General features: G+C 33.0%; 1 protein-coding gene across 1 annotated transcript in view; it reads left to right on the forward strand.

Annotated features, from left to right (window-relative positions):
* Window positions 1-17,692, forward strand: part of LOC106073553 (ATP-binding cassette sub-family A member 2-like) — a 58,914-nt gene that overhangs the window by 35,109 nt on the left and 6,113 nt on the right. Inside the window, exons 31-50 of the mRNA XM_056042526.1 lie at window positions 164-323; window positions 787-899; window positions 1,342-1,629; window positions 2,342-2,651; window positions 3,678-3,916; window positions 4,628-4,826; window positions 5,331-5,436; window positions 5,589-5,764; window positions 6,094-6,268; window positions 8,890-9,005; window positions 9,262-9,409; window positions 11,854-11,977; window positions 12,138-12,270; window positions 12,892-13,012; window positions 13,249-13,427; window positions 13,838-13,979; window positions 14,399-14,533; window positions 14,942-15,045; window positions 15,559-15,763; window positions 16,005-16,142. Coding sequence (XP_055898501.1) covers window positions 164-323; window positions 787-899; window positions 1,342-1,629; window positions 2,342-2,651; window positions 3,678-3,916; window positions 4,628-4,826; window positions 5,331-5,436; window positions 5,589-5,764; window positions 6,094-6,268; window positions 8,890-9,005; window positions 9,262-9,409; window positions 11,854-11,977; window positions 12,138-12,270; window positions 12,892-13,012; window positions 13,249-13,427; window positions 13,838-13,979; window positions 14,399-14,533; window positions 14,942-15,045; window positions 15,559-15,763; window positions 16,005-16,142 — 3,311 coding nt within the window. The remainder of the gene's footprint in view (window positions 1-163; window positions 324-786; window positions 900-1,341; window positions 1,630-2,341; window positions 2,652-3,677; window positions 3,917-4,627; window positions 4,827-5,330; window positions 5,437-5,588; window positions 5,765-6,093; window positions 6,269-8,889; window positions 9,006-9,261; window positions 9,410-11,853; window positions 11,978-12,137; window positions 12,271-12,891; window positions 13,013-13,248; window positions 13,428-13,837; window positions 13,980-14,398; window positions 14,534-14,941; window positions 15,046-15,558; window positions 15,764-16,004; window positions 16,143-17,692) is intronic.

Below are 17,692 nucleotides of genomic sequence, written 5' to 3' on the forward strand. Positions count from 1 at the left end.
GAAAAAGAAGAAGAGGCAGAGAAAGAATTTAACTAACATGTTGTTGTTTTTATAAAGTAAAAAGGATGCAACATTTTTTTTTACAACCAAAACATTTTTTGTTTCTGAGTTTGGCTAAGAAAGAAAATAACACAATGTTCAGATGGCCTGTATTGTACTGTAGGTCAACCATTGCCAGTGTCAGCCTGCAAAGAATCCCAAGTAACATCATTCATTCAGAAATATGTCTCCAGTGCCTACTTGGTCTCTGAAAATCCCAGAGAGTTGAGCTATGTTCTGCCCTTTGATGAGGTCAAGAAAGGTGGATTTGAAAAACTATTCAGGTTTGCCATTAGCTTTAATATCTTAATAATTAACTGTGCTGTAATTTTTTTAGACCTGTTAAAAAAATCCTGACATAATATCCTTATTACATTATAGAAAATCATAATTTTATTACTATCATTTGAATTAACTTATAAAAAAACAATCTATAACAAAAGTGTTATGTGGCCACACTATAACCTTTACTTTTCCCAACTAAAGTCAGGTACTTATTGGAGCTGGGTGGACTTGGGGGCAGCCTGAAAATTCCAAAATTCAAAATCCCATTCTTCATCTGATTCAAACCTTGAGATCCCTTGGTTCAAAACCAATTACATTACCTCGCAGCCACCATATTCCTTATAGTAGTTAATTTAGATAGCATAAATTGGACATACAAAGATATCAAATTATTAATTTGACATGCACAAAAACATTTATTAGTAATTATTACTTAAAAGAATAATTCTATGTTAATTACAGTAACCTTGACACAGCATTGGAACAACTGAAGGTCAGTAGCTATGGTGTGATGGACACAAACCTGGAAGAAATTTTTCTCAAAGTTACAGAAGCTGCTTTCTTGGAAGAAGAAGGTGCACGTCAGTTACTTAATGCTTTTTGTTATGTTGTTGCTATTTAGTTTATATGTGGTTTAATTTCTATTAATGGATTTCTATCTTGACCTATATCAAGTATTGTGCTCGGTTGAAACTATTGTTGACTAGAAAAAGGAATTGATAGACAGAAGCAAAGAAATCTTATTGTTTAAATTTAAAAGATGTGTTGGTTAAGTATTTAAATGATGTTTTGGTAAAGTGTTTAAATTTAAAACATGTCTTGGTAAAGTGTTTAAATTTAAAACATGTCTTGGTAAAGTGTTTAAGTGCTACATGATAAGTAGCCCCCCTCCTCTTCTTTTTTTCTACCTATAAATATTCTCATACCTCTGTATTTGTTATACATTAATTTTTTTTTTTTAAATTAACATTTTTCTTGTGAAGTTATTTAATTTTTTTTCATTTTTGTTTTAATTAGTATCAGGAGAATCCAAGGATAATGACATCTCTCGGAGTGGCACCAATCCAGTCTCCATTCTTGCACCAGCAGCTTCCAACAGTGAATCTCTGAGGAACCTTCTTCATCTGGACAGATCCAGCTCCTGCCAGGAGCCAGAAGACCAACACGAGCAAGTAGAGATGCAGGGCGGAGCAGCGAGATCCTCAAGTGTCATCTTAGAAGATTTTAGTGGCGAGTTTGCTGGTGGGGATCTGAATATGATCAACTTGGCCTCAGCCGGGGATGGAGAGACTCTAACAAGGCAATGTGAGCAATGAAAAAAAGATATTTTGAATTATATTTGAAGTCCATTAGAGTGTTTGATACAAAGCTTACACATCTTGTGCTATTATTGAGCTTTGCATTAGTAATTAGGGGAAAAAAAGGGAAAGGTTAAATTCATGATTTTAAAGTTTTTGATGGAAGCCTAAAATAAAGATGGTCAGACCTGGGAATGTCATGAATATTCTGAATGAAAAAATTGCAGCTTTCACAAGAATTCAAACATGATTTCTCCATCCCCCTCCATTCCTTTGAAAAAAACTAACCCTTGCCTTTAGTATAACAATATTGCATGGCATAAGTCCTGTCATAAACATCAATTTTTTAAACTTTTGTTTATCTTAAAAGAGACAAAAAATATTTTGAGTTTGGCTTTGCCTAATGAACTGGCCTACGAATTCAGTAGAACTGCAACTGAGAATTTAGACTTATTGAATGAAACAAAATATATGATCCTGGCAAAATGTTTTTTATAACTTGTATATTAAAATTCCTCGTATTTACAATTTACTAATTTCGATTTCTCATTCAAATCCTAAGATGTAAAGGGCAAGTGGAGAGTAACTCTTTTGTGTTGACAGCAGATGATTTGTTAAACAGCTATTTTTTTTTTTTTGAAATCGCAAAACTATTATGTCTTTTATAAAGATAAAAATCATTATAAAGAAGTCAAACCAAAATTTTCTATTGTTTTCAGCCCTAAAAGAAACACCAAGAATACTGTTAGAAGGAAGAGGAGGTCACATGATGCACCCAAAACTATTGCTATTCAATCATTTTAAGGCAGTGATCATCAAGAGGTTTCACTACATCACCAGGAACTGGAGGAGTCTGTTCTCTCAGATCATTCTCCCCGCCATTTTTGTAGCCATTGCCATGACAGTGGCCTTGGCTGCTCCCTCTGTGGATGATTTGCCTCCCCTAGAGCTTAGCCCTGTTCAGTACACCAATGTCTCGCTGCCTCATGGAAACTTTATACCTTTCACCAATGAACGTTTAAGCCGTCCGTAAGTGTTGATTTCTCTTGAATCTTCTTTAAAGATTTTGTCTTTCTAGTTCTAAAACGCTGGCATTGTTGGGTTAAAAAAATGAGCACATTTCCTATGAACTGTGAGGTGCAACAGCTGATTGATTGGAATTGATAGATTGGGCTTACTGATGTACTGTTTGCATTAGCTTTTAGTGTTGTTGTTTTTTTGTTTCTTTTGGCTTGTCTTGTTCCTTTACTGTCTGCTATTCTCTGAACTTGTAACCTAAATTACCAACTCTGAATTTTCCATAGCATGAGAAGCGATCATGGGTTAGTCTTCCTATTCATCAGTATAATTCTTCATTTCTTGAGAAAATTTTGAGGGATTTTTATAGCTCTTTATCTTTCACTGTACACTTTCCCATAAGAAAGTGCACTAGCAGACATAGAGGCTAAATTTCTAGCCTATTCTAGTTGGGACCTTTTTGTTTTGGCTTGAACACAGATGGACAGTATTTAAATAACTAAAGTGATCACAGTGCTAGATCTCTCACATCTTCATTATTGTGGGATAAGGGGCTAGAGAGAATAGAGATTGTCTTCTTTGTTAATATAAATGACAAGAAAAACATTTCAAAATACTTTTTAAATAAAGACTTTTCCTCATGTATACAACTTATATAGTGATTTATTTTCACTCTTAATAACCAACGAATATTAACATTTTTTTAAATTAGATATTTAAATCTAGTGCATAGCACTCCAATTGTATAATATGAAATCTTGCTTATTAATTGTTGTTTTAAATTAAATTCTACCTATATATACTAATTTTGGGGGCTGCTAATATACACTCTTTTAACAGTATACCATTTTCTAAAGTCTTACCAACCATTTGCATTGATCCACATATGTTTTTGTAAACAACTGTATCTTTATATATTATATTGCATGCATTCTTACTAAACCATTTTTATGACATTGATTTTTCAGTTATAACCTTATTTTACTTCAAACAGTAATATTTATACAATCTATAAAATACATGATTATACAATTTCAGTTCCAGTGTGAACCCTTTGGATGCTGATGCCTACAGACTTCAAGCCAGCCTGACTCTCCCTTCAGGAGTAGGCAGCAGCTGTCTGCTGCAGTTTCCAAACATCTCCAGCAATTTCAGCACTGAATGGTCAGATTTTGAGCACTCTTGTCAGTGGTTGGTTGACAAGTACAGGCAGATGCATGCTGAGCCCAACTTTTACTACTTCGACCATTGGAACTTTAGCATTCCTTATACAGATTGTAAGTTATGTTTTTGTTTTTAATGATGAATTTGTTGCTTTTTTTGTTTGTTTTTAGTGGCTAGCCTTTAATTGGTATATGCTTCAGAATGTCAAATTATATTTGAAGTTTGAATATTTGTTGGAGATTGGAGCCATGCTTACTGTCATTCCTTTTTTCCAGAGGAAGATTTTTTCTTAAGTATTATATGTTCAATTCATTGCTTTAGGTAACCTGACAAATGTCAGATGTGTTCTAATACAAAGTGGACCTAGGTGCATTCTAATATTGAGGATTAAAAATTATAAGCTTTGACTAGGACTTAAACTTAAGGATTTCTCCTTGATTGTCAAACACTTTATTATTACCTTGACCGATTACACCTTCACCTATCCCTTAGTCTGTTGAACTGTTGGAGCACCACACAAGATCAGTTGACCATCTGCCTTTTGACTTGGATAGAATTTCTTCCAAAGACAGGCCCATCCATTCTTTTATGTTGTTTTCTTATTGCTTTCTCTGTGTGCCTCTTTTTCTTTTTTCTGGTACTGTTTCCTGAAAGAAGGTCTTTGTGATATGACCATAGAGCGTAAGCTAGCATTTTTTTAGAGTAATTAGCAGGTAGTCATTGGGTTCAATAGCTGTATTAATCCTGTTTCTAATCTCTTCATTTGTTATTCAGTCTTTTTTATAACATAATAACCTAGTCAAATTAAAAATGTTTTCTTTCAGCCCCATCATACTCTAAAGTTCACCTTTATCCAAGCAACTGCAACTGTAAGGAAGACGGCACTGGGTTTGAATGTGAAAGAGACACTTACGAAAAGCCTCCACACTGGCGGGCAATAACACTGGACACAATGAACAATATCACTGGTCAGAAGATGCAGGATTATCTCTTGTACACTACTTATGATATGGAGATGCACAGGTGAGACTTACACATTTAAAGTTTCAGAAAACAAAATGGTTTTGTAATATTTTAGTATATATTGTAGCATTTTTTTAACGTAAAGGTCCTTTAGGCAGTTTACTTATCCTTATTTGGTGGTTATTAGTTGAAGGGTGTAAAGAGCAACATAGGCTCCCAATGTAAAGAGCAACATAGGCTCCCAATGTAAAGAGCAACATAGGCTCCCAATGTAAAGAGCAACATAGGCTCCCAATGTAAAGAGCAACATAGGCTCCCAATGTAAAGAGCAACATAGGCTCCCAATGTAAAGAGCAACATAGGCTCCCAATGTAAAGAGCAACATAGGCTCCCAATGTAAAGAATGGGGTTTGAAGGTTGAAGATGGGACCCCAAACATACAATACTAGAGTACTGGGAGGTTCAGGACCAAATCAAAGCTGTCTTTCTCTATCTTCATCTGTATACATTTCAGTATATATATACTTTATATATGTTTATATATATATATTCTTTATGTTTCAGATATGGTGCTCTATCATTTGGTTTAGTGAAGCACTACGTACCAGAAAACTTTGGAATCAATGCTCCCACTCTGTTTAAAAAACTGGCTGTCAGGAATGTTGCTACTGTAAGTAGTTCATTATCTTTTCAGTTTATTCAAAAATGTCATAGTTTTATAGATTATTACTGGGAAGTGATGAAACCAAGGATTGAATCATTAGATCTCCACAGAGATCTCCTTGCTTATAAATTCAAATGTTCATTCATTTTTTTGTTCAGATGTGGTTCAACCATAAAGGCTACCATGCCATGGGAGTCTATCTGAATGTCCTGAACAATGCTATACTGAGGGCCAACCTTCCAGAGAGTAAAGGAAACCCTGCAGCATACGGCATCACGCTCTTTAACCACCCTTGGAATGAAACCAATAGTCAGTTATCTTCCCTTGATTACATGTAAGTTATGGAGTCTATTTTTGAAATATTTGTTGTTATTTTTTTTTATGTAAAAAAAATCTATGTATAAATGGTAGATGATTTTTAAAGGAGGGCTTATAAAAACAAGGATCGTTACCTCAAGACAAAACTAATATTTCATTATTGCTAAAAAAAACAGGCAAAAAAAAAAAGCTTGCAGTATTTTTGCAATAAACTAAATATGGGAGGTTCTTGAAGCTGATCATGATTTTGTTAAGGTTAGACCTATGTTACAGATACATTTACTTCATTGTTGTGTTGTGTCTGTTTGGTGTTTAATACAAATATTTATTTCTGTATTTCAACAGACTTGAGGGTTCTGATGTCCTTATTTCCATCTTCATCATTGCTGCCATGTCCTTTGTTCCTGCTAGCTTTGTGGTTTTTCTTGTGTATGAGAGATCAACAAAGTCCAAACACCTACAGTTTGTCACAGGCCTGAACCCTGTCATGTACTGGATCGGAAACTATGTCTGGGATATGGTGAGGCACTTTATGAATAACAGACCCTTTTTTCAAAGCTTATATGAACTCACTCTTTCTGTCTGGTAAAAAGATGACCTCTGGAATTTCATTAAAAACCATCTTAAAAACATTATAGAAAATCATATACCAACTAAATACACATCAAACAAAATAAATAAATGCTGGTTTAATAATAGACTAAAGAAGCTTTGTAAACAGAAGGAAAACCTATATAGAAAATTTAAAGAAACTAATGCAGAAAGAGTTTACAAAAAGTATATAAAAATTAAACACTTAACCCAAAAAGTAAGCAGACAGCTGCAGAGTGAATACATAAACAATGTAATATCTAAAGATAACAACAAAAACCTATGGTCATACATTAAGTCTAAGAAAATGGAAACAACAGGCGTAGCGCCATTAAAAGATGAACATAACATAATACATAATGATAATGAAACTAAAGCAAACATTCTAAACAAATACTTTGCATCAGCATTCTCAGCCCCAGGAGACAAAGACATATTACTGAATTTGAACCAAGTAGACAACATAGAAGATATAGTAGTACAAGAAAATGGAATTCAAAAACTATTAGCCAACACCAAACCAAATAAAGCTTCTGGACCTGATGGTATTCCAGCTAGATTACTCAAAGAACTAAGTAATGAGCTAGCCCCAGTGTTCAAAATACTCTTTCAGGCTTCACTTAACCAGGGCAGAGTACCAAAGGACTGGAAAGAAGCTAATGTCACCCCCCTATTTAAAAAAGGAGAAAAATCTGACCCAGGAAACTACAGACCAGTATCACTTACCAGCATCACATGTAAAATCCTAGAACACATAATATGTAGCAACATCATAAACCACTTAGACAAACATAATGTTCTCACACCATACCAACATGGCTTTAGGAAATATAGATCATGTGAAACACAACTAATAGGACTAATTGATGATTTTTCAAAAGGTTTAGATAATAGTGAACAAATAGATGCTATCTTACTAGATTTTTCTAAGGCTTTTGACAAAGTTCACCATTATAGTTTGCTTAAAAAATTAAAATATTTCAGCATTAATGGTCCACTGCATCAGACTTTCTGATAGGGAGAGAACAAACTGTAATAATAAATGGTTCTAAATCAACACCGATAACAGTAAACTCAGGTGTACCTCAAGGAACAGTCTTGGGTCCACTACTATTTTTAATTTACATAAATGATTTACCAAATTGCATTACTTCAGGAACAAAAGTCAGATTATTTGCAGACGATTGCATAATATATAGAACAATAAAAACAACACAAGACACAGATATTTTACAAAGAGAATTAGATGAATTACAGAAATGGGAATCAAATTGGAGCATGTCTTTCCACCCAGAAAAATGTCAGTTGTTAAGAGTAACAAAAAAACTAAAACAAATTAATTCCACTTATCTTATTCATGGCAAACCAGTAACACAGACTAAAAACGCAAAATACCTAGGTGTTATAATAAATGAAAAACTGTCATGGAATCCACATATTGATGAAACTACAAAAAAATCAAACAAAGCATTAGGATTTATTAAAAGAAATTTCTATAAATCAAATAAGAACATAAAACTAAAATGTTATTTAACCTTGGTTAGGCCAATAATAGAATGCATCCTCTGTTTGGGACCCCTCAACTCAAGAAAACATGACAAATTTGTAAAAATACTCCTTCTTCCCTAGTGCTATTAGAGCATGGAATGGGTTGCCTGAGCTAGCCAGGAAAACCAGTGACTTGGCAGAATTTAAGTCATTGGTTAATATGCATGACTAAATGCATGATGCGTAGGACGTAATCATCTTCTTTTTTGAAGTAACGTCTGTATTATATAAGATAAGATAAGTGTGTGAACGTTATTTCTGCAACACACTTTCTCGGATCAAACTGAAACTTCACACAATTATTCATTGACATAGACAAGACATGAATCAATAAAAAAAAAAGTAACCAATTAGACAATTAATTACTGGTAATTCATTATTTTGTTTAATAGCAAAAAAGGGAAACTAATACTTCAGTATTCACAGATATGGCTAAATTTATTAGGTTTAGTCCCCTTAAATAATTGTTAATGCTATTTCTCCCTCACACATTCTCCAATCAAGTTGATTCTTGAAGTAATTATTTATTGTAACTAACAAAACATGAATCAATAAACAAAAATACTCAATTAGTCAATTAAATAATTGATAATTAATTATTTTGTTTGATAATGAATAAGGGCAATAACTTGTACATTATTGGTAGATATAGTTTTAAGGATGGACTTCTTCCCCTTTAGATAAGCTTTTTTTAAAGGAATTTTTTATATTTTGCTTATTATTTTCTTGTTAATGAATGAAGGGTCCAAAGTATTAGTATGCATAGATCTTTTTAAAATATCCGTTATACCAGGCAGTATTTTAAGCTCATTCATTGGTTATAAACAAAAATTTCTTGATGTTTTCTAGCTTCTTGTTCAACACTCCTCCCCGTACACTTTGTGAATATTAAGCTGCTCTTCATCAGTCTAATGGCATCTGCCTATTTTGAATTACAAAATTAATAGTTAAATTATTTTTTTTTAATGTCAATATTCTTTTTAATATAATGTTATTCACCAGGCCAACTATGTGATTCCAGCATTTATGTGCATCATGATACTCCTGATATTTCAAATTCCAGCGTATGTCTCTTCTAGTAATCTACCAGCAGTGGTGGCTTTATTCCTAATGTATGGGTAAGTTAGTTTGCTAGCACTATATCAAGTAGTCAGAAGGACATTTAAAAAGTAAGCAAAAATTCAAAGTTTCATTTAGGCTGACAACAATTAGTGAATCTGGAGATATAATTTGAGAATCCAGCAATTTATTTAGTTCGTCCAGTGTAATTAGATGACAAAAAACTCCTGTCATCCTGAGGGCTGAGCAATAGTTTCAAGTCATGCTTGGCTGTTGAAGTTAAAAACTTGTTTTATTGTATGATCTTTCTGTTAGATGGTCCATGACTCCACTCATGTACCCAGCCTCTTTCTGGTTCAAAGAACCCAGCACTGCCTACATTGCTCTGATTGTGATCAACCTCTTCACTGGCATCACTTGTATAGTCTGCAGCTTCCTGTTGGAGATTTTCTCCTATGATCATGTAAGTTGCTGAGTATTTGATTGACAGGTTGTTGTTTTTTCAAGCTAATCTGTTGTCAGATTCTCATCCCTTTCTTTCCTTTGTAATTGTTAAAGGGTAACTCCAATGGTTTTGACAATTTTTGATATAATATGTGTTTTGATTTATAGATAATGAATATATTATTCTTTTTTTTTTATTTGCAAGAATAACTTAGTAATTGATGTTTTGGTGACATAATTTTTCTGCGCATCCAAAACAGTCAGATTTTCACTGAATTTCTGTGTGACGTCACGACGGTGCACTCAAATCCTATTGATACTCATTGATAGGGAGGCGAAAAAGAAATTATCTTTGATAAAAAAAATTTTTCGTTATTACATCATTAAAATACTTTAAAAGAAATTTCTAATGGTGTATAAATTATGACTGTATGTTTGACCGTAATAAAATTATGATTTTTTTGTGCTGTTTCGACCTAACATTGGTTGACATGGAAAAAGTGATGAGAGAGCTTGACGCTGGCTCAGCCGGCGAGACACACCCCCAAGGTCAAAAGTTAAAAAGTTGGAATTGAGTTTCGTAGACGATAGATCTACTTATTAAATAAGAAATTTAATAGAAGATCTAGTATTCGTAGTAAATTTCTAGCTCACAAATCTGATTTCATTTATATTTATGAACTTCAGTTGTTTAAAATGTCTCAGTAGTATCATTAATTGAATTCTTTGGCCTGGAAATCCAATGTATTGTTGGTACTGCACCTGGTATTAACTTCAATTTTTTTTTTAAATCCCATTTCCACAGCAATGAAGTTGCTGAAACAGCTTCTCTCAAAATGGTTTGAGCACAAACAGGAATTAGCTAATGCCTTTGTAAAATATTTGCTCTTCAGGCGAATAAATTTTCCCTTTAAAACTTCATCTCTTGGAAACAAATGAAAAGAGACACTAATTTCTGTATCAGCATACTTGCTGATTTTATCTTTGTGATTGGAACTACTGCAACAAGCTGAATAACAATATTTAATTTTCTTCAAGTAGAAATAGAGGTTTATAAACAATGACCGATTATAAATCAACGTGGAGACTAGATCTAGCTGTGAAGCGTAACAATAAATGCGATCCGATAGGTCTAGATCTAGACTAGAGAGTTTATCGGTTATATAGGTCTAGATCTATATTTAGCCAGCACCTTCGTGACGTCACGTTTTTAAAAACTAAAAACATCTCGCAGAACCCCGTTTTTTGGGGGGCGTGGAGAATTTTCTGTCTAATTTATTAAATATAAAATTTTCCGAGTATTTAAATAAAAAATGATATAATGTTTACTATTACAACTTTTTACGCAGAATTTAAATATGTCCATAACTAAAATTTGAAAAACTATCGGAGTTTCCCTTTAATTGATTAGTCCATTGTTTCAGTTTTCTTCCCTCTGATATTATCCACTTATTTTACTATTTTGATGTGTATGTTAAATATTTTGAAGTGAAAATTGTTTAAAGGTTTCAAAATATTCAAAAAGTACAATGGTAATGGGGAATCAACATTTTTTAAGCATGAATGGCACCAGTAATGAGCAATTTCAGATATGTTAAAAATTTATTTAAAAAACAAAACAAGCACTTGTTACTGTTATTTTCTGGCATGTTTGGTTTTCTCACAAAGGCTAGTATACAAAGCTAAGAATAAAGTGTCATTGAAATTGTTTCATTCATTAAAGTTAAGTGCTATATTTAAAAAAAAACATAAATCATATATAGATAAGGTAATCTTATTAAGAAAAAAAACAACAGTTTTAACCGATAAATTGTAAGTGAAATTATGACAAAAAAGTAAACTTTCTCCCATCAGTTCAGTGACAATCTGTTAGTGACAATCTGTTACCTTAAGTCTTATTTACATGTGGACTCTATTACAAAGAAATGTGCATTGTAAAACTTCACTTTCAGCATGAAAAATGTAGTTTTACCTTTTCAGTGCAGTGAAAGTTTCTTTTTGTATCTAGGCCAAGTTTGTATGCTAACATTTTTGGCAAATATATAGGGCAGACGCGGTTGTTACATTACAAACAAGTTTGAAGTGTTTTGAAACACATTTTTATTTCTTTTGCCTGGAGATGCACATTAACTTTTGTGCAATAAAATGTTTTTTTATTTGCACACTAACTCTGCAAATTTGTAGCACAATGCATAATTTAAAATGTCAGGAATGTTAAGAAAAACTTGAGTTTGGACATCTCTTTACTTTGTTTTGTGTTAGATAATCATTCTAATTCCAATTTTGAAAAAAGATGATGCTAATGTTCACCAGCCATTTTTATTTTATAAGAAGTAAGAAAGGTGATCCAACTCCATTGTTATTTTCATTAACTCTTTTAAAACATAGGCATTCATATTTATTATTTGTTTCCTTAAATAAACTGACTTTTCATTGTATTCTGTGGCTGGCTATACTCAATAGGACTTGGAAAGAGTTCATAATGTATTGAAAGTTGCTTTTATGATGTTCCCCAACTATTGCCTTGGTCGAGGCCTGATGGAGCTGGCCTTTAATGAATACAAGAATGAGTACTACTTTAAAACAGGTTTGTTCAACTTTGACCACTCTGGGAAACATTTTAAAATCCTCTTAATAAATATGAACTAACACATGTTTTGTTTCATCTTTAAATGATTTTTTTTAGGGAGGAAATAGAAATGTGAATTTGGTTTAGTTAATTTAATGATTATATTATTGTTGTCCAGGTCAATTTCATAAGATCAGATCAGCAATGGAATGGGATCTGATACCCTGCCATCTGGTTGCCATGGCAAGCATCGGTCTGATCTTCTTCATCATCACATTGATGTGTGAGTACAGGTTCTTCATGCGGCCAAGGTAAGGGTTTAGGGCTAGGCTCAGTTATAATGTAAAGATTTAGGTTTTAAGATGGCAATAGTTTGTTCAAATCCTGAGGGAGTGTCCCATAAGTCATTGAGCTTTACTTACTTGACATTTGTAATGGAAGGTTTGAGAAAATTAAATAAATTTGTTCATCTTGTTGGGTATAAAGAAAAAAAAAGTTACTTGCAATCTATAGGGCAGATAATGTTAAGGTCATCTGTTTCTTTGGCCAACGATTAACAAGCAGGGTGTCATTTGGCCAGCACAAAGACCAACCATCGTTTCTTTCCTAAACTAAAGTCAGGTACCCATTAAAGTTTGCTGGGGCGCCATAAAAATCCTGATATTCAAAATCCCAGTCTTCACCCAGATTCGAACCCAGGACCCCCAGTTTCAGAAGTCAAGCACTTAACCTCAGTAAAGAAAACTGGTCAACAATTTACCATGGAAATCAGGCGACTGTCACTCAGAGGGATTATATATACATTTATTGATAAGACCATTAAAAAAAACATATCACATAATATTAATTTTAAAACAGAAAACAGATATTAAGAAAAAAAACTACAAGTTTATAAAAACGTATTTTACATAATATGCCTCATTAATTTACAGGCAAGGTAAAGTCACCCACTCATCACTTGCTGGAGAAGATAAAGATGTGGCAACAGAGAGAAAAAGGGTTCTCAAAGGAAATGGAAAATATGATGCTCTTGTGCTGGAAAACCTGACAAAAGTAATGACATATTTATTTTATTGTATTTGTAAGAAATTTTTTTTTTTCAACTAGTTAATAAAATAGAATCATTATTTTTGGACTAAAATAATTCTTGTCTCTTTAATCTCTGCAGGTATTTTTGGTGTCTTTCACTCTCTCTTATGCAACACCTAATCTGATCTTTCTGCATTGTAATTTTAGTTTTAGTTTAGGTTCAACAGATGTTGCATCTAAATATAAATGTATTTTTTTAGGTGTATAAAACTCGAAAGTTAGGTCGCCAGCTGGCAGTGGACAGGGTCTGTCTTGGGGTGCCTCCTGGTGAATGCTTTGGCCTGTTAGGTGTGAATGGTGCTGGCAAGACGACAACATTTAAAATGCTTACAGGAGACCTGGAGCCCACGTCTGGCAATGCTTATCTCAATGGATATAGGTAGTGTATTTTTTTTTCAAGCCTGTAATTATTTAGGCACCGCAGCTTATTCTTTTAGCAATTTCATTCAATATGACTTGATTCATTTGATTTAACTGAGATAGTTCTTCACTATATATTAGCACAATCCTATAAGATGCAATTGTTTCAATCTTTAAAAAAGGTGAAATAATCCTAAATTGTTGAACAAATATGCTTGACTGTGATGTAATGACTAACCCCATATTATAGATCAATGTAAAATAACTCAGCGCTCCTACATCCTGATTTAAAATTCTTAGATTACATTGAGTTTTGAACTTTACCACTCAGCCATAACACTTTGTACATTCAAACTTTAAACATAGTACTCAATATGGGAGGAATGAATGTCAATTTTGTTTACAATTTTATTTGTAACTTCTACGCAGCATTTTGAAAGATCTAAAGAAAGTGCAACAGAGTATTGGTTACTGCCCTCAGTTTGATTCTTTGTATGATGAACTGACAGCCAGAGAACACCTTCAACTGTACTGCAGGATAAGAGGGATACCACCTAGTGATGAAACAATGGTCAGTTCTTTTCTGCATCTTTGCTGCTTGTATTCAACCTGTCAACATTATTAACTGTAAAATGACCTAACTGTATATGAGGCAGGTATTGCAAAATTTCTCATGCTTTTGTGACAAGGTCATTATGTGGCTAACACACTGACCATCCAAGCTTTTACTTTGACCAGCGAAAATTGGGTAGCTACCATAAGTAATGTGTAAACTTATGGTGTTTTTACTTAAAAATGTTTGAAACAGTTCCCCTAGCTGAAACATTCTGGCTACTTGCAGTTTACAACTGAAATGTTTTTACAACTGAAATCTTTTTACAACTGAGATGTTTGTATTGCTGTGATCATGTTCACAGATTATATATGTGTAATGCTAGTGATAGCTGTTTTCTTAAGGTGATAATTTGATTAATCTTTGTGTTTGTATAGGTGGTGGAGTGGGCCATTAACAAACTTGGACTGACCAAGATTGCAGACCGTTTGTCTGGAACTTACAGCGGTGGCAACAAGAGAAAGTTGTCTACTGCCATTGCTCTAATTGGGCACCCTCCAATCATTTTTATGGTAATGTTTACTGTGTGCTTTGTAACTTTAATGTAAGGAAATACCTTAAATTTGACTTATTCCGCTGTGTTATTTGTGTGTGTGTGGCACCAGAGTCAGGGAAATGAACGTCCTAAAATCGTATACTATTGGTATTGACTATTTAAAATGAAAAACTTACTTTGTTGATTTATTTATAAAATAGATTAATAGGTTGTTTTTTTAGTTTTATCCTATTGGAAATTCTGTTTAAAAATAACAAGACAAGATTAAATAAAATTCTTTTTGTGAGTAGTTTTCAGGACTTATCTGTTTATTTTTCATAGTGACCTATGTGTTCATAATACATTTAATAATCAAAGTTGGCTGCACAGGTTTATCATTAAAGAAATACAAGGTTGTTATTTATTAATTTATTCCTTTGTCCAGGATGAACCAACCACAGGAATGGACCCACATTCGAGAAGATTTCTTTGGGACCTTATACTTGGTCTTGTACAGGATGGACGATCTGTTATTTTAACTTCACATAGGCAAGTGACAGGAGTGGTTACACTTTAACAAAGGAAGATGACAACTTAAAATGTATTGATGAAAACTAGGCAAATGATTAAATTATGCTCCATATTCTTTGAGGCTGATGAAATCATTTTTTATCTTTTAGAATATGTGTTCAGAGTTAAATATAAATAGGTGGGGAAATTATTTGAGCTTTTTCGCCTAAATAAGTGAAACTCATTATATGTAAACATGCTAATAATATACACCCAAAAATACACTAAATTTAAAAATATTTTTATCTTGCTAAGCCAAAAATTATGAAAGAACTTTTCTATCCAAGCAAAAAAGGATTCACTGTATCAGCTTGGAAAAATGTAATAAAAATATTTATATTCAACTTTTAAATTTAAATATAATTGAAGAATGACTAGCTGAATATAAATGTCAAAAGAATGTATTATTCTTTTTGTTTTTTTTAACAGGAAATATCTATTAATTTGAAATGATAATAAATGAAATAATTATTCCATGCTTATTTTTTGTAGCATGGAAGAATGTGAAGCCTTATGTTCACGTATGGCAATTATGGTCAATGGAACATTTAAGTGCCTGGGCAGTGCCACACATCTGAAGAACAGGTTTGGAGATGGCTACACATTTACTATACGTGTTAAAGGCCCTAACTACGAGAGGTCACGTAGAGATGTGCTACGATTTGTCCAGAGAAACATTCCACATGCTGAATTAAAGGTAATGTTCTGCTATATTCTCTCATCTCATCTGTTCCTTGACTTTTGTTGGTAGAGGTGCTGTGACAGTTCGTGTAACCTAATTCCTCCACATTTCCATATATATATATGTATATATATATATATATATATATATATTGTTCAATGTAAACATAATGATCAAGCCCATTTTTTTTTTATCAAGCATTACATGGGAATGTATTTAATGAAAGCCTTAAACATTTGATTGACTATTTTCTCAGGAAGAACATTACAACATAGTGCAATATGAACTGAAGACTAAGCCAGTGTCTCTGTCCCTGTTGTTCTCCAAGCTGGAGGAAGCCGAGTCCAACTTGGATATAGAGGACTACTCTGTTAGTCAAAACACATTAGATAATGTAAGTAAAATAGTTCATAGTGGAGATGTCAAATAAGTTATAGTGGAGATGTCAAACGGTTTATAGAGATGTCAAATAGAAATTTTAATTATTTAAAGAATATATTCTTTTTATGAACATTTAAAACCTGCAATAATTAAGATTTTAAAAGGGTAATGAAAAACAACAACACACAAAACACAAAAAAAAAAAAAAAAATTGCATTGGTGTTGTAAGGGAAAGAGTTTGTTTAAGTTTTATATTGAACATAAAGACATGTCAGTAGCTTCAATAATCCCCAGTCAACTCTGCGTCTAATATCAAGTCAATGTTATTATATATTGTCTTAATATCCAGCAATCAAATAATTAAATAAGAACAATCTGGTATAACTTTGTCACATGTAAATTATGAGTGAGTCTGGTGTGAATGTACACTTTGGTTTCTTATAATTATAATGTTTTTTTTTGTTTGGTGTAATGCACAAATAGTATGACAAATTTCCATACGGACAATAAAGATTATTATTATTATTATTATTATTAAATGTACTTTAACATTCTTTAGGTCAACATCAAGAAGGTGTGTAAATAAACAAGAAATATTAGTTCAAAATTATGTGTAGATTGGTTCGTTTTCATAGTTTTTAAAATAATCTCATCATTTTTATTAAGAAGTTTTTGGGCATGAGTAAACTATGTATGACTTGTGAGAAGCATTTGAGACTATTTGGACTAAAGTTCCCCTTTCAGACCTTGTGGTCTATAGGGCAGATGATCTAAAGGTCATCTGTTTCTGTGGTAAATGGTTTTTGGGGGTGTCTTGTGGCCAGTATAACGACCAACTGCTTTTACTTTTCCCCAACTAATGTCAGTTACCCATTAGAGCTGGGTGAACTCAGAAGCGCCCAAAGATCCCTAAATGGGACATGGTGGCTGAGTGGTTAAGCACTTGGCTTCCGAACCTGGGGTTCAGGGATCGAATTTCGGTGATGACTGGGATATTGAATTTCGGTTTCCTGACTTTAGTTGGGGAAAGGTGAACTTTAAGTTACTATTTGGACTAGCCAATGGTTTATTCTCTCAAATTCAGAGCTCTTCTATATATCCAAGATGGAAAGTAAGTGGTGGAAAAATCCTCATTATGGGTTTACCTTCATATGGCAGAGCACTAATAGTTCAACCAATGCCTTCCTTCCACAGAACAAACTGCAAAAGAACCTATAGAAAAACTTCTGGCTAAATAAAAAAGAAAATTCAGCGGATCTTTTTCTTAATAATAATGAGAAGTGGTCCATGAGAAGTGGTCCATGTTGGATTCCAAATCTAGAGGTCTCGGGTTCAAATCTTGGTGAAGACATGTATTTTGAAGTTCAGTGAAATTCAACCTAATGACTTATTAAGAATATTGCATGCATGTTGTTGGTTGAGTCAAGGTTATTTTTCCAAACTCATCTAAGCTGTCATATGAGTGTTAGAGTAAAAATGTTAATTTTGTATTTTAGCTTGTTTGTTTGTTGTTTTTTTCACAAAGCTGATATCAACTCAGTCTGTTTAGTAAAAAAAAGTTTG

Source organism: Biomphalaria glabrata, chromosome 9, assembly GCF_947242115.1.
Source record: "Biomphalaria glabrata chromosome 9, xgBioGlab47.1, whole genome shotgun sequence".
Taxonomy (NCBI): Eukaryota; Metazoa; Mollusca; class Gastropoda; family Planorbidae; genus Biomphalaria; species Biomphalaria glabrata.